The sequence below is a fragment of the Lupinus angustifolius genome, chromosome LG08 (genome assembly GCF_001865875.1).
Source record: "Lupinus angustifolius cultivar Tanjil chromosome LG08, LupAngTanjil_v1.0, whole genome shotgun sequence".
In the NCBI taxonomy this organism is placed as follows: domain Eukaryota; kingdom Viridiplantae; phylum Streptophyta; class Magnoliopsida; order Fabales; family Fabaceae; genus Lupinus; species Lupinus angustifolius.
The window spans coordinates 10,333,774-10,354,271 of NC_032016.1; the positions used below are offsets into that span (position 1 = coordinate 10,333,774).

At 32.8% G+C, this 20,498-nt stretch overlaps 5 protein-coding genes across 10 annotated transcripts; 1 reads left to right on the forward strand and 4 right to left on the reverse strand.

Annotated features, from left to right (window-relative positions):
- LOC109354678 (protease Do-like 1, chloroplastic) lies at positions 289–3,584 on the reverse strand. Its single transcript, XM_019597338.1, has 8 exons — positions 3,119–3,584; positions 2,916–3,038; positions 2,560–2,731; positions 2,266–2,303; positions 1,407–1,605; positions 773–925; positions 515–649; positions 289–422 (listed from the first exon to the last, which is right to left on the reverse strand). Exons 1-8 carry the CDS (start codon positions 3,502–3,504, stop codon positions 345–347), a joined length of 1,284 nt encoding a protein of 427 aa, XP_019452883.1. The 5' UTR covers positions 3,505–3,584; the 3' UTR covers positions 289–344.
- Positions 1,906–19,918, reverse strand: LOC109354677 (peptidyl-prolyl cis-trans isomerase, chloroplastic-like). 3 transcript variants are annotated; one of them, XM_019597336.1, is made up of 8 exons: positions 19,719–19,918; positions 19,048–19,338; positions 18,757–18,956; positions 17,489–17,724; positions 16,963–17,105; positions 16,327–16,398; positions 15,591–15,853; positions 1,906–1,915 (listed from the first exon to the last, which is right to left on the reverse strand). In XM_019597336.1, the coding sequence occupies exons 1-7, from the start codon at positions 19,875–19,877 to the stop codon at positions 15,626–15,628; spliced, it is 1,329 nt and encodes a 442-aa protein (XP_019452881.1). In that variant the 5' UTR covers positions 19,878–19,918; the 3' UTR covers positions 1,906–1,915; positions 15,591–15,625. The 3 variants fall into 3 exon arrangements, with proteins under 3 accessions (XP_019452881.1, XP_019452882.1, XP_019452880.1); XM_019597337.1 differs by lacking the exon at positions 1,906–1,915 and having other exon boundaries at positions 15,396–15,853; positions 19,719–19,776; positions 19,816–19,918; XM_019597335.1 differs by lacking the exon at positions 1,906–1,915 and having other exon boundaries at positions 15,396–15,853.
- Positions 6,569–9,020, forward strand: LOC109354679 (GDSL esterase/lipase At3g27950). Of its 3 annotated transcripts, none has more exons than XM_019597340.1 (5): positions 6,569–6,892; positions 7,649–7,852; positions 7,995–8,167; positions 8,247–8,517; positions 8,693–9,020. In XM_019597340.1, exons 1-5 carry the CDS (start codon positions 6,634–6,636, stop codon positions 8,926–8,928), a joined length of 1,143 nt encoding a protein of 380 aa, XP_019452885.1. In that variant the 5' UTR covers positions 6,569–6,633; the 3' UTR covers positions 8,929–9,020. The 3 variants fall into 3 exon arrangements, with proteins under 3 accessions (XP_019452885.1, XP_019452886.1, XP_019452887.1); XM_019597341.1 differs by having other exon boundaries at positions 7,649–7,759; XM_019597342.1 differs by lacking the exon at positions 8,693–9,020 and adding an exon at positions 8,581–8,667 and having other exon boundaries at positions 8,247–8,543.
- Positions 9,409–10,664, reverse strand: LOC109354682 (CASP-like protein N24). Its single transcript, XM_019597346.1, has 3 exons — positions 10,327–10,664; positions 10,030–10,165; positions 9,409–9,742 (listed from the first exon to the last, which is right to left on the reverse strand). Exons 1-3 carry the CDS (start codon positions 10,644–10,646, stop codon positions 9,476–9,478), a joined length of 723 nt encoding a protein of 240 aa, XP_019452891.1. The 5' UTR covers positions 10,647–10,664; the 3' UTR covers positions 9,409–9,475.
- On the reverse strand, positions 12,734–14,659 carry LOC109354681. Of its 2 annotated transcripts, XR_002108586.1 has the most exons (4): positions 14,260–14,659; positions 13,784–13,948; positions 12,855–13,244; positions 12,751–12,819 (listed from the first exon to the last, which is right to left on the reverse strand). XR_002108586.1 is itself a non-coding variant. In XM_019597345.1 (3 exons), the coding sequence occupies exons 1-3, from the start codon at positions 14,629–14,631 to the stop codon at positions 12,927–12,929; spliced, it is 855 nt and encodes a 284-aa protein (XP_019452890.1). In that variant the 5' UTR covers positions 14,632–14,659; the 3' UTR covers positions 12,734–12,926. The 2 variants fall into 2 exon arrangements, 1 of the variants encoding a protein (XP_019452890.1); XM_019597345.1 differs by having other exon boundaries at positions 12,734–13,244.

The window sequence follows — 20,498 nt, forward strand, 5'->3', positions numbered from 1 at the left end:
TTTAATTATTATTAACTCTTCAAAAAGATAATCTAAAAGAATTATAGATGATATTGTAACTCCATTTCATAAGAAGTATTTTTCAATAAGTGTATAACTTGTTATAATTGTATAGGAGCACAACACAAGCATTAAAAATGTACAGTTTAAAGAGTTTTGATTCCATTTTTTGACATTAATATTTGGCATGCACATGAATGAATAATTATCTTACCCCATTAAACAAGAGCAGTGATACCTTCCCATTATACATATTATGTACATATGGACCTCTTCTTGTAAATTGTAATGAAGAAACAAACAATCTAAGAATACACATAACATAGCAGCATTCAGTATGATTATCATGTTTCATCAGCCTTTGGCTCAAGAATCACTGGGATCTTCTCTTTCTGATCACCTCTCAACACCTCCACAATCACCTGAGTATCAAATATTACACACACTATCATAATAAATAGATCAACAATAGAGACACAACAGCATTACTGCCACCAAATATATCACCACATACCTCATCACCTACTTTACACTGGTCAAGAATTCTGTACAAATCGCTTCCGTTATTAACCTTTTTCCCATTCACTGATGTTATGATGTCACCTAAAACGAGTCTACCATAGGCATCACGCTTTGTTGGCAGCAAGCCCTACAAAACATTGATATCCGCCCTACTTCATCAGTCAAATTCCTCAACATTGAAAATTTGTAAGAGAGTAAATAAAACCGTCGCATTTCAACAAGTTACAGTAACTCAATTAATAAGACTTACTGCTTTCCCAGCTGGACCACTGGGTGGAGCATCTAGAACAAGCACTCCACTTACACCCAACTGCTCCACCGATTGATCTGGAGCAAACTTGATTCCTAAAATAGGTCTTGTAACCTTGCCAAACTTCACCAATTGGTCAACAATGCCACTTACCTTAATAAATAAAATAGGAATCATGAGCTATTTTAGAGGATATGGAAAAAAAGAAGCTATGTGATTCAATTGAAACTTGCCTCCATGAAGGAAAATTCTATAATGAAGGTTAAATTACGCCATAGGTCCCTGTACTATACAGGTAATTTCCAATAGGTCATCGAACTAAAAACAATTCTAACTTGGTCATGAGAATGCAGAGAGAAATTTTAATCGGGCCCCTCGTACACTTTTTTGTTAGGCTTTGGCTAAGTTTCCCAAAAAGTATAGGGGCTATTTGAATTTTTGCAAAAAAATTAGGGACCCATAAATGAGGAGTGGACGAATGACTTAACAGAAACCCAACGGAAAAGTGCACGAGGGACTCAATTACACACTTTCTATGCGTTCAGGGACCCAATTACAAACGTTTTTAGCACATGGACCAATTTGAATTTCCCCAAAAAGTACAGGCACCTAGAAGGTATGAGAAAGAACTCACTGTGTCTACTGGAATAGAAAATCCAACACCAGAGGATGCACCGGATGGGGAATATATCGCTGTATTTATCCCAATGAGATTACCAGAACTATCTAAGAGTGGCCCTCCACTGTTACCAGGATTAATGGCTGCATCTGTCTGTATGACATCTTGAATTGGACGACCGGTTGCAGCAGAACTAATTTCTCGCCGAAGTCCACTATTCAGAAAGTATGTATCAGTAAAACTCAAACAATGTAAAAGGAACATAGAAAGGTTATCAAGTGTCAACATAGTATATATTTATGACGTGCATATTTGAAAAACAAATTATATTTAACCATGTGTAATGTCTTGCTTAAAAAGTTGAAGTTTCAAAGAAAGAGGAATAAGAATAGGCAAGAAGTATGAACTATGATGCATCTTTAATTCGGGAAGGGATTGAAGGTATCCCATTTGATAAACAAATATGATTCTGACAAGACTTTTCCCACGAGTTTCTACCAAGTATTTTGCCTCTTTCTTGGAACCTACTCCTCTCCCTGCAACAGATGCTGTCACATTTTTATTAATTTACTTAGATTTTGCATATACATTATTAGACAGAGATTGACGAAGTGGTTAATTACAATTAACATCTTCCATTGATTCATTCATCTTCACCAGTGCTTCTAATGTCAAAATTTATAAGGTAATACATGTCATCTTGAAAGTCGCTCCAGAAAGTGTCACTAAAAACAAGACAATTGTTGCTATTTTATGACACCACAAGTTTATAATCTGACATCCGGATAGGAACGGGAGTAGCAAATTAGAAACTCTATTCTTAGGTAACGGAAAAGCAATTTACATCAAAATATTCACTTTACTGTTTTCATACCTGATGACACCAGTTGTAAGAGTGTGGTCAAGTCCAAACTGCGAGATGATAATCACATAATTAGATTCATGTAATAGTCATAATATTGACACCAAATCATTTACAACAAACAGCATACAAGTCATGAATGACTAAAAGCAAGATGAAATGATTGAGGAACATTGAAATCCTTTGAACACCAAAACTTTAACTCGTTTTCAAGCTCTTAATAATAGTAAATTCAACAGCTTTCCAAGAACTCTCTACTTTGGGAAATTCACACATCATGCATACTATACTGTCTGGCCATCTCACCGGGTTCCCAATAGCAAAAACTTTTTGACCAACAAGCAAATCAGCAGAGATGCCAACAGGTATAGGCCTGAGTTTGTCTTTTGGAGCATCGACACGCAACACTGCAACATCCTTGTCTTGGTCAAAGCCAACAACTTTTGCGTCATAAGTTGACTGATCCGCTAGAGTGACCCTGCACATAACTAGCATCTTTATGAACAGCAGCAATCAATTCACTCACATTTTAAACCATCCCAACATGTGCAATGTTTCAACCATCAAATTTTCTTTACAGTGAGTTCAAGTTCCAGTCCTCTAACCACAAGCAATACAAACAACAATGACAACCAAGTCGAAAGTAAGAAAGTGAATGAAACCTGAGATCAGAAGCACCACGAATAACATGATAATTGGTGACAATATGACCATCTTGATCCCAAACAAAACCAGAACCAGAACCTTGTGGAACCTCTAAAACGTCTAAGGTAAACGCATCCTGCCTACAAAAATGAGAAGATTATGAACATATATATAGTTAAATAATAATGATTAATAAAGAAAAGTGTGTAAAGATATTAACTTGACAGCGAGATTGGTGATGAAAACAACAGAAGGAGTGTTTTGTTGGAAGAGATTGACAGTAGCGAGTTCATCAGATTGTAGCTTCCTTGGAGTATTAACAACAAAAGCGGATGCAGAAAGAGGGTTAGAGAATACAAGTGTTAAAGAGAGTGCCAATGATGTGCATACAATAACAAATGAATCCAAAGCAGAAGAGGAAGAAGAAGATGATGAAGATGAAGAGAATATAGAAAGACTTGATTTTGAAGGGTTGAGGGTAGAATGGGTATTATCATAATTAATGATGGGGAATTTAAGGGATTTGGGAATAATAGGTTTAGAGAATGAAGAAGGAGAAGAAGAAGAATGGAAGAGTGTGGAAATGAGTGAACACATAGTGGCCATTGTTGTTAATGGCTATGGCTGGATTCAACTCAACAAAAGGATAATTAATCAATTCTTCTCTTTCCTCTCCATCACCCAATTTCACATCATAATAATAACATATTACAAATTACAATAGGCCTCAATATTATACATTTCTACCTATATCTCCATAAATATTTCCAATTTTAATTCTATAAAATATCAACAAATTGGTAGTTTAGTGAAATAAAGTTTTGTTGAATTTCAAATTAACTAAAATGTCAAAAATTCAATTCTTGATAGCATATTTATACACTTATTATTGTATTTACTAATTCCTTGTAAATACAATGATGAGATAACTTGTCCAAGATTATTAATTCAATTTACTGCATATCTTCATATGTAATCTTTTTTTTTTGTACTACCATATGCTTATCATTTTGTTTAAGAAATTAATCATTTTTTGGTACTCTGAAAATATAGTAGAGTCTTATACTATTAGACTTTGTTGTTTTTTCTAATCTTATCAGCTACAATTAATACTAACTATCAATGTATTTCCTACAAAGATGGCAACAGGGAAAGTCACTTTTTCTCTCCGATTGTGCAACATTCTCTTCAAGACCCTGAAATTATTGTTTAATGCTATCATCCAAATATTTTGTTCACTCTAATAACCTTGTACTCTCTTCTCCCATCTTCCTTGATGAATCTATGAAAACCAAAAGAAAATTTTTTACACATGTAAATGAAGTTTAATAGTAATGTAAAGTTTCTTATTAAGTTATATTAATATAATATTAGTAAATACTATTTTTATTGGATCAAATCAATAATAATTAATAGATGAAAAATATATTTTTATAGGTAGACAACATTAAAAAAAACTCTTAATTAATTGTATAAGAAAAATCGTTAGAGAATAAGATATCTCCTCCAGCATGTGAAATCATGACACGTGTTATATTTTTCTAGTTTTTAGAAATATTTTTATAGAAAATAATTGAATAAAACATATATTATAATTTTATTGGCTGAATGAGATAACTTATATCATGATACTTAATATTTTTGTGTTAGAACACCATTTTGCTATAGATCTTCTCACCTATCAGGTTTGCTCTAATTATGTTACCTTTTCTATATATATATATATATATATATATATATATAGTAGCATTTAGTACACAGACAGAATAGAGCAAAACGGAATGTGATGTTCTGTTCTCTTTGTACTTTTATGTTCTATTTATAAAATTAACCAAAACATGTTTGAATCCATTAACTAAAACATGTCTCTGGTGTTGCAGGATGGATCTGATATACATGTTTGAATCCATTAACTGAATACTGAAACATTAGAGGTGGGAAAAGCAATCATCCACTTTTATTACTATATGCCCAGATAATGATGAAGCTGCTATATATAGCACTATAGTTTAGTTATATATTTTACATGTTAAGAGGGTGCCAAGTAAACAAGTACAAATGAGGCAGCAGAGGCATAGGATAGTGCAAAGAGTGAGAGTAATGAAAGAAGGATATATATATATATATATAAAGTGGTTGGTAAGGATTGTGCATGGCCCGCTTTGTCTATGCATTCCATCATGGAACCTTATCCTTCACTCTTAACTTGTGAATTTCATCATCATGAATTCCAAAAATACTATGTTACCTAATCAACTGTAATTTGGATACATTATCAAACCAAATTTTTTACTATCAACAAATCAAATATCATTTAACAATGCTTTTTCAAGACAAATATTATAGCTAACCATTGTTAAGATTGCAATTGTTAAAAAAAACTTATACAATATGGATGTATAGATATTAAACTTTAAGATTAAACATTAGTTTTTGTAAACTAGACTTTCTAATGTTCTGAAACATGAAATTTAATAAATATGATGTCGTGCCCTAATTTTCGTCCACACGATTTTATTAAAGTCGTCATTAGATGGTACCCCTCGTTAAATTATATGACTTTATTATATTTTAAAACTATTTGGTTATTTAATTAATTATTGGGAAGGAAAATTTTATTTATTTTTGTTGTTGTGCCTCACAATATGAACTTTGGTCATACGTATACCTATTTTAGGTTGAGAATCAAGGTTACATAGTTCTTTAGTAGAAAATTATTTATTGGTTGAGTATTTTGATTAAAGACAGAAGTGACGTAACGTGACCGTCCGAAGGATGAATTGAGAAGAAAGAAGTCTCATAAACGACCTTTCCTCCATCCTTTATGTGGTTTGTCCTTTTTATAAATGAAAATATTTATTTTGGCATTAATTATTTTCGAAAAATGGTGGCTTAATTATTAACTATTAATTCCATTGAAAATAGTTTTTATTGATTTTAGGACTTAATCGAATGAAAAAAAATGATGTAGCGCAACCTATCAAAAATGAATCAAAGATGAGAAACATTTATGCGACTTTCCTTCATCTTTGATTATTCCAAAAAACTTACATTATTATAATAAAATTTATCATATAAAATATATTTTTAAAGTAATTAGTTTTTTGTTATTTAATGTGGTTCTGAAATCATAAATTAGAAATAAATTTATTTAATTTAAAAGAAAGTTTGTTTGTTTATTGTCACATAAAAAGAAATTTGTTATCACTTTATTATTTATTAAAAAAATGTTAATTAGTTTTTAAAAGGGTTATATTAATTTTTATTTAAAAATAATAATAATATTATTATTATTTATTTTATTTTTTGTGAGAATCTCTAAAAAAGATTGGAATATAATTGCATTTTGCATTTTTATTTACAAAATGATTATGATATAGTAGTATAACAATAATAAGAATTAATATATACAATTAAAATAGACAAATAACAACAAAAATAATAAAAAACAAATCTGGTAAGTGCTAAGATTCGGTGGAAGCAAGAATAAAATACAAGACCACGTCTAGACTCACTATTAGCTTGATGTGGGGGTAACTTGACTATATACTCATGACAAGACTTGATCGAATAGGTGGGAGGGTGCACAATTCCTCTCATGAACCTTGCCTTACTAGAATTCCAAAAATTGTCGGTTTTATAAATGTAAGTTGTATTTATGTATAATAGTGAGTACCACATTTAGCAGACAACTTTTGTAACCAAAACAAACATCTTGTGACATCTACCTCAATCATGAATCATAGGAAGGTAATTAATGATCTACTTGTCTGTTTCACTCTATGCTTGAGAAGTACATTGATTGAAGGCTATGGTGTGAATTATGGGTCTAACAAATGTTTGTACCCAGCAATATACAACTTTGGAGACTCAAATTCAGACACTGGAACTGTATATGCAGCATTTACAGGGATTCAACCTCCCAATGGTGAAACCTTCTTTGGAACCATATCTGGAAGAGCTTCTGATGGCAGACTCATTATAGATTTCATAAGTAACCTCAACTTTATTGCTTTTTCTATTCTCCATACATTTACAACCATACATAACTAGATAAGGCTCTATTTGTATAGAACATGTTTTGCTTTATAGTTTGTAAGAGTTTGTAGTGATTTTGCTTTATGCTTTGAAATAAGTATGTGAAAATAACTTATAATAAAGTGATTTTGGTTGTTTAGCTTTCAGGGCATCTGGAAAAGGTTATAGAAAGCCCGTTTGAACTTTATTAGAAGAATTCATTAAAATAAAATTTTGAAAATAACTTATGACTTTCCTTAAGCCTTTTTTAGCTTATTTCAATAAGTTTATCAGACAAGCTTGTGAAAAATAAGCTTCTTGACCTTATTTAAAACAGCTTATTGAATAAGCGCTTCCTTTTACCCAAGCACACTTATATCAGAAGTTGTTTTGCACTTGACTGCAAATATAAAAAGTACCTTTTTATATTCTCTCTCTTGCTTTGAAGGAACCTTGTGCTAGAAGTAGAAAAATATAGCTTGTCATGAAAGCTGAATTTCTGCCTCTCTCTTTTTCCGTTTCTGCGATTTTCCAAAAGCCAGTCATACAAACATATAAATGTGTCTTAAGTAATTTTGTTAGTATAAAAAAATCACTTTTTTCTTGTTTGAAAAAAGCTTAGACAAACACATAGATGTCCAACAATTTCAGTCGCTGATTGGTGATTGGACTGTGCAAGTGGTTGTTGCTTATGTATTGTACATCTGTTTTGTATATGATTGTCCATTTGCAGGTGAAGAATTGAAAGTACCATACCTTAGTGCATATTTGAACTCAGTAGGGTCCAATTACAGGCATGGTGCAAACTTTGCAACAGGAGGCTCTTCTATTGTTGAGGGTAAAGGTTATAGTCCATTCCATCTTGGTCTTCAAGTATCTCAGTTCATACAGTTCAAGTCTCATACCAACATTCTTTTCAATCACCTCTCTGATAACAGTTAACTTTCTCTCCCTCATTAGCATTTTCTTTCTTCTTTATGTATGCTTTTTAAATGGTAGCCTTAAAAAACTTGAATTTCAGCACCAGATGAATGTATAAAACCATTAATTTGCCTTTACTTCAACATGTGATATTGCAGGGACAGAGCCACCATTTAAAAGTGGTCTTCCAAGGCCAGAGGAATTCTCCAAGGCCCTATACACCTTTGACATTGGACAAAATGATCTTAGCTTTGGCCTTCAGCACAGTTCAGAAAAAGAAGTTCTAACATCAATTCCTAATATTTTGAGCCAGTTCTCCCAAGCAGTGCAGGTAAGCAATTGTTGCCATTAGTACATGATATATCAATTTGGTTCTAGAACTAATACTTACAATGGTTATTGTGTTTTAGCAACTATACCATGAAGGGGCTAGAGTGTTCTGGATTCACAACACAGGTCCACTTGGGTGCTTACCATACAGTTATATTTATTATGAGCCTAAGAAAGGTAACCTTGATGCAAATGGTTGTGTGAAACCAAAGAATGAGATTGCTCAGGAATTTAATAGACAACTCAAGGGCCAAGTTTTTCAGCTAAGGAGAAAGTTTCCACTAGCCAAATTTACATATGTTGATGTGTACTCAGCTAAATATCAACTAATCAGCAATTCAAGGAGCCAAGGTGATGTTGAATTTTCCAACATAACTGTTATTTTGGAAAAAAATTAGTATAAGTCTCTAAGAGTTAGTCTGAGACATTTGAAAAACTTTATACAATCGGAGTTAGTCCAAGTTTCTCCTTAATGCATTCAAAGTCCCTAATCAATTAACTTTTCTGTATGTTTGGTTGGTGACAGGTTTTGTTAGTCCATTGGAGTTCTGCTGTGGCAGTTACTATGGTTACCACATAAACTGTGGAAAGAAAGCCATAGTAAATGGAACAGTTTATGGAAATCCATGCAAAAATCCTTCTCAACATGTAAGCTGGGATGGCATACACTATACTCAAGCAGCAAATCAATGGATTTCTAAACATATTATCTATGGATCCTTCTCTGATCCACCAGTTCCAATTGGGCATGCATGTTTTTGAGCATAATATATATATATAGGGTTTTGAAGTTGTCATTTCAATAAACATATGAATAGGAACACATCATAACTTATATATGTTCTTGTAAGGAATATGTCTGGTCACACTGGAAAGGCTCAACTGCCTGAAAATATCTATTGCAGATCACTTTTAAGCTGCAGTGTGGTGTTTTGCCCTAACCATTCTTCATTCATTCACTTACTCTTTAGGGTTAACTTGATATTAATGTTATAGAAGGGTCATGCTAATCGATAAACTGGTTAAAGAATCCAAAGATAACACAAATTATATCAGAAAGTACAATGTTTGATTTTTCAAAGTTTTGAATGTACCACTTTCCAATAATCTAATTTTGGCAAGTATATATATCCCTGAACACACAAAAAAATTGTTGATGTAGAATATATAGATATAAAAATGAAGTCAAACATGCATAGTTTGGTTTTCTTTCTCTCTTGAAAGCTTGAAATGGTAAAACAGCCTCTTAAACTAAGCTTTGTTTCAGAAAATACAGGTCCCTTACTAATACTGAAATAATAAAATTTGATCACTTATTGCACACAGCTTGGGTACTTGTTGAGGCATATGGTATAGTATTACTATATACTGATAGAGTTGGATTAACTAGCTTGATCTTGCAAATGATGTAACCAGAGACAAGTGAGGTTAAGGCAAAGGCCACAAATGCAATGTATGAGAAAGTCACTGATGCATTTGCCATTATTGCAAACTTGTATTCACCCCAAATGGATTCCCAATTATATGCTAATGTTGCAGCTGATGATGATGCTGACATTAGAAGATATGTCACAATCTGCACTTTCAAAACAAGCATCATACACACTACTTAGTAAGCTAAGTTAGTATATAAGACATGCATGAAACTACAAAAACATATATATAATTATAACTTGTCATTTCTAAATAAGAGAAATGGTTACAGATCTTGATTGCCCATTACTTATATGGACCAGAAAACTTCTTAATTAACTTAACGACTATGAGAGATTTATTAAACATGCATGATAATATAAAAAAGCAAGTGGTGTTACTTTAGAATATTAATAAATGGAATATCGATCCCAATAACACAAAGTTTACCTGATCCATAGCAAAATTAAAGTAACCACGCAAGAGAGGGTTGAGTGTGTATTTTTTGGTGATGAAGTACTTAACCAGACCAAATATTTGCAACCCAGAATACACAAACCCAATCGCATTTACTGACAAGGTATACCTGCATATAAAATCACACATTAATGGTTACAAATTTCCAAATAAAACTTGCCTTCTCAGAAAAGAAAGAGAAAAAAAGACCTTTAGTTATGGTTATTATGACTAACATTCATAATCATATGTGATACTTATAAAAGTAGGGAAAAAGGAAGAGCAACATACTTGAATTCGTTGAAGCGGTTGAATGAATTGGGAAGTGAGTATTGTTGCATAATTTGTATTCCTTCCTTATCAGCAGCCAACACTGCAAAAGATATTATACAGAAAACAAAAGCAGTGACCCTTAGCCCTAACAAAACCATATTAACCTTTACTTCTTTCTTGTTCTTCAAGAAATAGTTGCATTCATCATTGCCCCATCTTGCTCCTTCTTCAACCTCTTCAGGACCAACTACAGTTATTGTCTTCAGCTTCACCGGTAACTGGTTAGCCAGTTCAACCGGAGGGACCCCATTACTTGCAGATGAGTCAATGTGCTGCATGGGTGATTCATGATTTTTCGTTGCCTAAAGGGTCAATAATTAATAAAATTATGCTTATAATACAATATTATTGTCATTTTTATTAACACTCACATAGTCACATATATATGAGTAAATTGTAAAGTTTAAAGTACATAATTATGATCATAAGTGAAATGAATGAGTACTGACACAAGAATGGAAGTTATCGTTGGAACGCATAGAATGAAGAGTTGGTGAAGGAGGGATATGTGAAGTAAAAGTGATGTTGTGTGATAATGATGATTCTCCTTCTTTCAACTCCTTTGAATCCATTTTCATTTTCTTACATTCTTCTTCTTTTTCTTCTGATTCCCATGATAAGCTTTCACTCATCTCACACTTATTCATTCTCTTCACAAATTTGATATTATCAACTTCACACTGCAATTAAATACCAATGCAACTTCCATGCATAAAATAGTAGCTGAGTAGATATTATCAATTAAAAAGTTAAAAGTAAAATGAAATAAATTAGTAATTTGATTTTGTCAATAATTATTGCTCTATTGTATTCAGAATGAGATGATTAACTTTTTTTATTTGCTATCAAATTGAAACCACTTTTTCCATTGGGAGGTTTCGAATCAGAAAGATGGGTAAAGAAAACCAAGCTAATTGTCACTTTCACCAATAGTCTTGATTTCAAATATTAATCTTAAATAGTTGAAGTACTTGTTTGCATTTAGCTTTTGGTGTGTATTAAGCAAGCCTATACAAACACTTGTTTTATTCCATTTACAATACTTAAATATACTTGTCACTATTTCTTCTGGTTGAAAACAAAGAAACACCACTTGGCCCTTCATTATCTCATGCATATACAAAGATCATAATCACAATGAGTTCCCTTCAACCCTTTTTAGAAGTTATGGAGGGTTCCTACTTTGATGGATATATCTTTTTTCTTACAACAAATAATACAAGCTGAAGGTGCTTTACACCAATATCAAAAAGAGACTGAATTTCCACCGAATACATTAACCCATGCTCAAGTTCTTATTACTTTTATAAAATCCAATATCATAACTACTATATACGCAAGTTTTATATATAGTGGCTACTCTTCTACTTCAAACTTTCAAATTTCGTATTTACAAAGGGGCAACGAAAAATATATATTTTATGTTTTGGTTTAGCGACTAATAGATTAATTAATTTAGCAATAAATGTTTGTTTGGTGATTAGTTATCATACCCAACGGTTTGTAATGTATCATGCAATTGCGAGTCACATGGGTACTAAAATATTAAAGGAGTACAAATATGATACACTGGAAATTGGAAAAGACAAGAAAAAATAAACAAGTTTTGAATGGTTACATGCTGATAAAGAAAAAATATGGATCAAAGTCTGAAGTTGTTTTTGTTGTATGGTCCTCTCTTTCTTCTTATAAACAATGGTGAATAAGACCTATCATCCTCCATGTTAGTTTTTGCATCAATATTTGCTTAAGAATAATGGGTGATAAAATCACTCAATATAACTGAGATATCATATCTTTGTTTGCATGCATGCCTAGACCTACTTACTTGAACAAACTATGAACTCCACATATCACAAGAAGAAACCTTCCTTGTGATGCAAACTTCCATATTTTCCATGTAAACTCCTTACAAAAGCACCTATTGTTCTTCAGGAATTTTGCCTCTCATACGATGCTTGTATTCCAAATCGCAATTACAGTGATACAGTCACAATATTGTGATTTTAGGAGTGTGCAACGATATCACGACCACAGTTGCGAAGTGGTCTAGTCTTCCATTTTAAAGTCATTGGATAACCACATAAAGATCTTCAACGCATTTCAGTAATCTACTTGCTTTGTAGAGTTTGAACTAGTTTTGTTGAATTCAGAAATAAAACTGCAATCATTCTTAAGTATTCTAGGAATTTGAATGTACTGTTTCTAATGCAAGTAATAAATTCATATGCTTCAACAATAAATTGTAATTTATGAACAGGAGCAAAGGCTTATGGTTAGACCAGACCAACCATATGGTTTGATAAAATTTTATATTCTCTTCTGGAAATTTTCAAAATATAAAATGAACTCCATCATTGTATTAAAAAAATGTTAGAGAACTTGTCCTAAAGTTTTTGATTAAAGAATGTTACATTTGTATCCAATAATAGGCATATAATTGTATCCATCCTCAATGCCACAAGGCTCTTGTATTCCATATAGAAACAGCTTAGTTTCTGTAATATAATTTCATTGAATACATTAATTAAGTGTTAAACATCATAGCCTTCACCATGTTATGTCTCACTATTTTGTTTGAGGAACTGAAGGTCCTTCATTTGTAGGTCCACAGCTTCTTTTGATAAGGGCTTTGCCTCTGCAACATAATCTCTTACTCCTGCTGCTATTTTCACTCCCTTGTCTTTTACCATCTTCTCCATCTCTTGCGGCTGAACTGAAGGAAAAACGGCACTAAGCATTGTAACCAGCAACCTCTCGTCTTCTTCCTCTATAGGTTCCTTTTCAAAGCAACATACATATATAGCGTCGAGAGCCTTTTCGACTCGAATCTCCATCGGTATAGTTGGCGGTGCAGTCTTCTGCTTCGCCCGTTTCTACAGTATGAAAATGTTTTTTTGTCAGGGAAGGGCATATAGATAAGACTTTTAGCATCAGTAAGTATCAAACATAAATGTGAAGAATTAGTGACACATGGCAAAGAACATGTCATATATATTGGAATTGTTCCTCTTCACAAGCTTATCATGTTGATAACATATAGGTACTTTCTCACAACATAATACAGGAAAATTTATCTGTGAGAATTCCATTGTGGCGTGGGATTTGTCAATAGAATGTTCGGAGAATCCTCAGGCACAGAGCACCATTGTTTGCACTACTTGTACAAGAAAGGCAAGTATTGTGATTGTATAACAGTAAGTGTTTGGCTATGGACATTAGATTCTGAATGTATCCCAAGCTAATGATACCATTGATTCACTGATAATAGTGTTTACTGTTTAAACTTTAGACCACATTTTTCAGAATGACTCAGGAAGTTAATGCAAACTAATAATATAGTTCCCCTTCAAATGCAACTTACTCTACTAAAACTGAATGGCCTTAAAAATGAAAGATAGGGAGATGGACCAACCTCTCTTGCTTCATTCATCATGGCAATGAAAGTCTGCTCCTCAAATTCGATGTCATCCGAGATCCGGAGCCTTGCTACTCCTTCCAAAATCTCTTCAGTTTTGAGAAGACCTGCACCAGTGGCTGCTAGCCAACAGCATAATAGAACATACAGAGGTTCCCCTGGCTACAACACAATAAACTAACTCCAACTCAGACATAACTATGTGAAGAAAAAACATCCATTCATTTTCCATAATTGTAGCACCAAAGACAAAAACAGTTTTTGATTTGCATAAAAACTATACAGCAGAAATCACAATTTCATAATATTGTAGAATCAATTTTCTTTAAGCTTGAATAAATGGACCATATATTAGAGAGTAACCAACAAGCACTAACTATTGTGTATAGAAAAATAACTAACTAACTTAACTAAAAAAGCATAAACCCAAGAGTAAAATTGAAAATTTGGATTGGAAGTAAATAAGTGAGTACCTTTCCACGCCTATCTTTGAATTCATAGAAAGCTCTAGAATCATTAATGGTGCACTTTTTTCCAACCCTTCTTCTAAACTCAGCAAAATCAATCATGTCACTACCAACACCACCTTCATCACTTAGTATCCTAGCTATTAATCCAACAACTGGTAATGAACCAATGACTTTGTTTGCAAAAGTTCCAAAGGATTTTGAGTTGTCCATGTAACCTCTAATAGTGAGTCTGCATGGTGGAACAGCTTTGGAAGTTGTGGAACTAACATGGTGGTGAAGAAAGAGTAGAGAAGAAGATGATGATGAAGTTGTGTGGATAGAAGAAGAAGAAGAAGAAGAAAGTGATAATGGTGAAGTGGATTTTAAAACAACCATGGTTAAAGTGAAGAAATAAGGTTGTGTTGTTTTCTTTATTAGCCTTACATTTATATATGTTATCCATTTGAGTGGTTTTATTATTTTTCTTTGTGTGGTCTCTGCTTCATTTACAGGATTCTCTACTTTCTCACATTGGATAAAGTAAGGGGTTTAAATCTAGATTTAATTTAATTTAATTTTCTGAAATAATGAAATTTTAATACAATATCAATGTACAATGTTTTTAGATTCTCATTAAATTGTTCATCATCATATCATTCAAAATACTTAACTGTCATAATAGTTATCTTAAAAATCTAATATGTAATAATACATGGTTGCTTAATGGTGTAAAAAGTTTACATTAGCAATTATAAACACTAAACTCATAAAATATACTTTAAGATTCTAATTTTATCTTCATTATTTAATAATTTAGTTATGCATAACATTCAAATTTATATATTATATATAGATATATTATATATACCATGTTGATTTATCCTTCCAACATCCTCTAAGAGCCTTAATGTAATGAGGTTTAAAGTTTCAAACTAGAATCTTAAATTGAATCATTCTCTTTAGAGACTTCATCTTAAGAACAAACCATGTCCTCTTGAGATCCTTATATGTTTCATATAAGGGTACCTTTTGATTTGTCATAGTTGCCTCTAAATTTGGAGGAATGGTTATGTTCAGGATCATTAGTTTGACCATTACACATACAAATTTAATTGAATAACTCAGGCTCAAAGCTATCATAAATTGTATGATATACAATGTCCTCACTCAAGAATCATAATTTTGTTGATGAAATGGTTGAATTGAAGTTACAAACTGTTGACTACTCAGCCTTATAATACATTATACATAAAGATAATCTCAAGCTCATCAACTGAATGCTAAGTTTTCAGTAAAAATGAATGCTAGTTTCTGAAGACTGTGGAAACAAACTCATAAGCACAAAACAATATTACAGTAATGTGCTAGTAGCAAAAGCACAGAAAGATCCTTAACCAGCAATCTTGTAGCTTGGATTAACCAAATTATCAAGGCCAGAAACTACTTCAATTGATTCTATAACATCACCAACCTTAAGGTCTGCTAAGTAATCTTCATTTTCTGTCACATACCCAAACACCGAATATCTACCATCCAATATATTGGCATTACTTGGAGTTAGCTCACTTTCTTTCAATAGCCAAAATACCTGGCTGGACCCAGAGTTGTTCTCAAATTCCTATTCACCAACATAAACAAAGTAAGTAAAAACCACATAAGTTTAGTATCCTTGGGCCTGTTTGGTTTGCGAAAACGTTTCCTCGCCTCATTTCATATTTTCTCCAATAATTACAAGTATGAGTGTTTGGTAGAGCTGCTTTTTGAAGAAAAAAAAGCTTTTATATGCATAAAAAGTTGAGGTTTTTAGCTTAAAAACATTATTTTTTCAATATTATAATCTAATTTTAGAAGCTCTACCAAACACACATAAATGCCACTTTGTTTTCATTCTATTTCTTCCTATTTTAAAGATTTGTAAGTAAAACATTGAAAAAAATATGTTTTTACTATTTCTTATTCAAATCTTTGAAAATAGGAGACTTGATAAAAATAAGGCGACATACATGTAATTGTTAATGAGAACAATAGGAAATGTTTTCGCAAACCAAATAGGGCCTTAAAGAACAGAGATTTGAAAGAACAGATTCTCACTTCTCTTGCCATTGCCATTGTTCCAAATGCATTAAATGGAAGCTTTGTTTGAGCCTTGTATAGACCAAGCTCCTGCCCAAAACATGTTATTGCCAACAACAAAATGAGATAGTTTTCAACCTTGATAATAAGATACGAGGAAAAGGTTTGAAAGAGGTCCACAAGGAAAGTGGAATTAGTTTGAAAATATGAAATATGGTTCAACACATTATAAAGTGAAACTTCATGCAAGAAATTAATAATAATTTTAAGCAATGATTTTCTTGTGATTATAAAATGATATTTAAGGGACAGACTTTAATAGGTAATGGATGTATAAGAAGTTAAAAAGTGAAATTACTTCAAACATCAATTCTCCCCATAGAAAAGCTAGATGCCAATGATGTGTGCATATAGCATGAACCAAACCCTCATCAAAAATTATTTTATGATCAAGGGGATTTAGAGAAACTTATTTCGCTTTATTTTTCTATATAACGTCTAGGAAACACCTGTGTCTTGATCTTTTCTGTTATGCAGTTACCTAAGAGAAAGTAATTAAATAAACCATACATCAAAGTTGCTAACACATTATTAAACAAGCATAAATTTACAAACATATAACATGCACCTAGAGTGGTAAACAAGTGTGCTTACCTCTAGAGTTGCTTCATAAACAGGTGTCTTTTCTCCTTCCGCCATAAGCTCTAGTGGTATTGTCCTTGTTTTCTCCGTACTTGGATCAATAAAACCCTCAGCAGGGCCCTCAGGATCACCAGTTTGAACAACAAACCCATCCGCTGGAGAAAAAAAAATGAAGAAATTTCAAGACTATCTCTTGGATTCTTGTTTGTAGTGCAACTACAGAGAACAGCAAGAGAAGCCCGATTTGGATACTCATGCACAAAATTGCAGATTTCAATAATGATACATGATAATGCAGCAAAAGAAAATACTGTTAATTTGGTCTGATTCATTTGTAGTAGTAAAAAGTAACATAATACAATCTTTTCATTTCATTGCCTGTACTTGTGGCTTTGTGCAATAAGCAAAACCATTGTAACAAGTATCTTTAATCTTATAAAACATAAGTTGGGAAGGTCTAACATGTTCTATACCAAACCAGCTATAACTAAAAGGACACAAATAGCTAAAGTGCAAGTATAAAATATCAGTTTATTACCTCTCTGGATTTCCATGCCATCATAGAAGTGCCGTTCTACCAAGTCAACAAAATTTCCAGCAGTTACAGGGGCATTATAACCATCAAGAACTATGTGGAAAACACATTCCTCCAGGTTAGGATTGTCTTTAATCTTGACCTTCATATCCACTGCTGCTCTCCCCTTCAATAATGGCATATTTTGGTATTCCACAGGCACTTCATATGGGAAGCCATCAACCATATCTTCTTCAACACTGCAGAAATGCAATGCCCCAGGAACATCTCAGCTGCAGTCAATGAAATGTTCTATATGAGAAAAGTCTTTCTCGAGAAGATTAGTTTTCCAAGTCCTCCTCAACTTTTAGTTGGTAGAAAGAGGACACAGTTTTTTCTTTGACAACTGAAATCATGGAGATTTCCCTCCATAGGCATTGGTATCAAATCCAGTCCAGCCCAGCCCAGCTGATTAGACCGGTGATCCAGGGGGGAGGAAGCCAAGGAGAGCGAGTTCACTAATTGGAGGGTATGGTTAGTAATTGTCTAAATGAAAGCTAAAACAGTACCAATGAACTTGTTGCCAATCTAGTTTGCAATACCGAATTGCACAAATGAATGCCTTTCATGGGATAATTGACTAAGGTCCCATTTGTTCAGGCTTTTTTCTTCAAAAAACACATTTTCATTAAAGAAAATCGCTTCTGGCATTTGTATGTTTGTTTGCTTATGCTTTCACCAAAAAAGTTTAGCCGAAAAGAAAAAAAGAAGCTTAAACTATTAGGAGACGCTGAGATTTTCAGCTTCTCATAAAAACATTTCTGCCAAAATCACTTTCTGAGAGCCACTTTTTTCAAGCCTAAACAAACGAGCCTCAAACATGACCCCTTGCGGCATAGTAAGTCAATTACTAAGTTTTAGGAAGGTTAGCTATGTATGTATAACCAGTACAATATTCACAGAATCACTGGTTGCGCCTTTTCTTTTAGCAGTTCCTAATCCTAGGGTTAGATAATGGAAAATGGAGTGCCTTTTATTGTCAATCTCATAAAACATGTATACAATTTTTATAAATCCTAATTTGCGCTTATAAGTCTCAGAGTCTTAATAACTGGCAGATAAAATAAACACTTATACTAAAATTCATCTTGACTCGGTGAAAACATTTCAGGACATGCACACGCCCATATCCCATCTCTTTTATTAAAGAAAGGCATCCTGATTCTCATTTGAGGTCAGAAATAGGGTCTTTATGTGGTTAGTGTAAGTGATTTAATTATATGGAGACTCACCCTCCAACATATTGAAGAAGCTCCCTTTGTTTTGGTGCAACTGCATTTCGATTCCGGTCTTGTACTATCAGTTCAAGCTCCTCTAAACCAGCTTCCAGCTTATTAAGCAGTTCAACTCCATGTTCTTTCTTTGATTCAGCTAAACCTGATACAATTAAAGTCTTCCCTTGCTTGAGCGTTCGAGACGCCTGCCTCGCATTCTACATTCCATGTAAAGTAATTCAATTTCTATCCTTAACGACAAACCAAACATAAACAGAAAATCTCATACGAAATATGTTTATGTCTTACTCTTTCTACAGAGTCAAGTGCCTTGAGTCCAGCAATCTTGAGACTATCTGTAATATCTTCAAGTGGCTTTTGTACTTCCCTAATTGCCTTATTGTCAATAGGAAGAGCATATCTCAACAATGCCCCAGGGTCCTTAATTGGTGGTCCGGAAATTAATACTGAAAGATCAGGCAACACAGGGCTAGCTGCATCGGCATCGATAGGACACCCGAATGTTGGAACTCCTGTTATTAACCCAACTGCCAGTGCTATAGAAATCGCACACTGCTTCAATGAAAATGACTTCCCTTTCTGCACCAAAATATAAAACAATAAGCTTTAGGGATCTGGTCATACATTACAGCAATCTCATGTCACATCGTAAAGATAACAACACAAGGTAAGCAAAATAAATATAGGTGCATACCACATTTCTAGTTGAAACAAGAACGAAATACAGAGATGTTAAGGTTACATCTCAAAACCAATTCACAACTTGAGCAGTAACCGAACAAGTATTTAAACCATGCCGAAGACATAGAGGCAGACAATCTGGGATTTACTTCCAAACAATAGAGATAATAACAACTTAAAAATTAAAATGCTTTTTGGGCAATTGCATGTTAAATATGTTTTGAAGAGCAAAGTTGTAACTTGTCCTTGAACACAACACAAAATTTGAAGAAACTTACATGTTGGTTATGAAGATGAGAATGTTGGGGTGGTTGATAAGAAGAAAGAACCTTAAAAGAATTGGTAAGTGGAGAAAGAGAGAGTGGGTGGTAGTTAAGACGTGTGGATGAGTTAAAGAATGGAATGGATGATGAAGAAGTGATGATAGTTGATGCCATTGAAACAAAACAGAGAAAAGAAGTAGAAATGTTTGTGTCTAATAATGTGACAGACACAAAGGAAAGAGAAAAAGAGAATAGATAAGGTTTGTGTTATTATGTATGTAAGAGAAACATTTCACCATCCATTTTATCTTATGCTATGGATAAGATAACAACACACTCCACACAAATATCTCACTTTTTCATCAACTAATCAACTTTCCCTCATCTCATAATTCAAATTACAATGAATAAGAGAATGGATAAAGGTGTATGAGAATGTAGGTATTATTATTTGTATTACATAAAGGTGTATGAGAATGGATGAAGAAGGGATTTTGCCATAAATGGTTCTTAATATTTTGCTTATTATATTAAAAGAGAAAAATATATATATATTAACATAATGTATGACTTTTATATAATATTATTGTATCATTCAATATTTATTTTCAAATATTATTTGATTATTAAGAAAAAATACAAATAAATGATACACTGATTATATATAAATGTTTCTATGATAATGTGTGAAGAAGGTATTTTCATTCCGATGCTTGATTTTAGCAGAATGGTTGAATGAATTGGTCGGATGAACTATAGAATGTATTGAAGCAAGTGACTGAATCTGTTTACTAC

What these genes read in the sequence shown, in the direction of transcription:
- LOC109354682 (XM_019597346.1), bottom strand. Translation starts at nt 10,646, where the DNA reads ATGCAGCACATTGACTCATCTGCAAGTAATGGGGTCCCTCCGGTTGAA. An exon ending in AACCGCTTCAACGAATTCAA is followed by an intron (nt 10,166 to 10,326) that starts GTATGTTGCTCT and finishes TTTTATATGCAG; the next exon opens with GTATACCTTGTCAGTAAATG. An exon ending in TTAATTTTGCTATGGATCAG is followed by an intron (nt 9,743 to 10,029) that starts GTAAACTTTGTG and finishes TTGAAAGTGCAG; the next exon opens with ATTGTGACATATCTTCTAAT.
- LOC109354678 (XM_019597338.1), bottom strand. Translation starts at nt 3,504, where the DNA reads ATGGCCACTATGTGTTCACTCATTTCCACACTCTTCCATTCTTCTTCT. An exon ending in GTGGTCCAGCTGGGAAAGCA is followed by an intron (nt 650 to 772) that starts GTAAGTCTTATT and finishes AATGTTTTGTAG; the next exon opens with GGCTTGCTGCCAACAAAGCG. An exon ending in AGTGTAAAGTAGGTGATGAG is followed by an intron (nt 423 to 514) that starts GTATGTGGTGAT and finishes TTTGATACTCAG; the next exon opens with GTGATTGTGGAGGTGTTGAG.
- LOC109354679 (XM_019597340.1), top strand. Translation starts at nt 6,634, where the DNA reads ATGAATCATAGGAAGGTAATTAATGATCTACTTGTCTGTTTCACTCTA. An exon ending in ACTCATTATAGATTTCATAA is followed by an intron (nt 6,893 to 7,648) that starts GTAACCTCAACT and finishes GTCCATTTGCAG; the next exon opens with GTGAAGAATTGAAAGTACCA. An exon ending in CAATCACCTCTCTGATAACA is followed by an intron (nt 7,853 to 7,994) that starts GTTAACTTTCTC and finishes GTGATATTGCAG; the next exon opens with GGACAGAGCCACCATTTAAA.
- LOC109354681 (XM_019597345.1), bottom strand. Translation starts at nt 14,631, where the DNA reads ATGGTTGTTTTAAAATCCACTTCACCATTATCACTTTCTTCTTCTTCT. An exon ending in TCAAAGATAGGCGTGGAAAG is followed by an intron (nt 13,949 to 14,259) that starts GTACTCACTTAT and finishes ATTGTGTTGTAG; the next exon opens with CCAGGGGAACCTCTGTATGT. An exon ending in TGATGAATGAAGCAAGAGAG is followed by an intron (nt 13,245 to 13,783) that starts GTTGGTCCATCT and finishes TTCATACTGTAG; the next exon opens with AAACGGGCGAAGCAGAAGAC.
- LOC109354677 (XM_019597336.1), bottom strand. Translation starts at nt 19,877, where the DNA reads ATGGCATCAACTATCATCACTTCTTCATCATCCATTCCATTCTTTAAC. An exon ending in CTCATCTTCATAACCAACAT is followed by an intron (nt 19,339 to 19,718) that starts GTAAGTTTCTTC and finishes ATTTTGGTGCAG; the next exon opens with AAAGGGAAGTCATTTTCATT. An exon ending in CAATGGCAATGGCAAGAGAA is followed by an intron (nt 15,854 to 16,326) that starts GTGAGAATCTGT and finishes GTTGGTGAATAG; the next exon opens with GAATTTGAGAACAACTCTGG.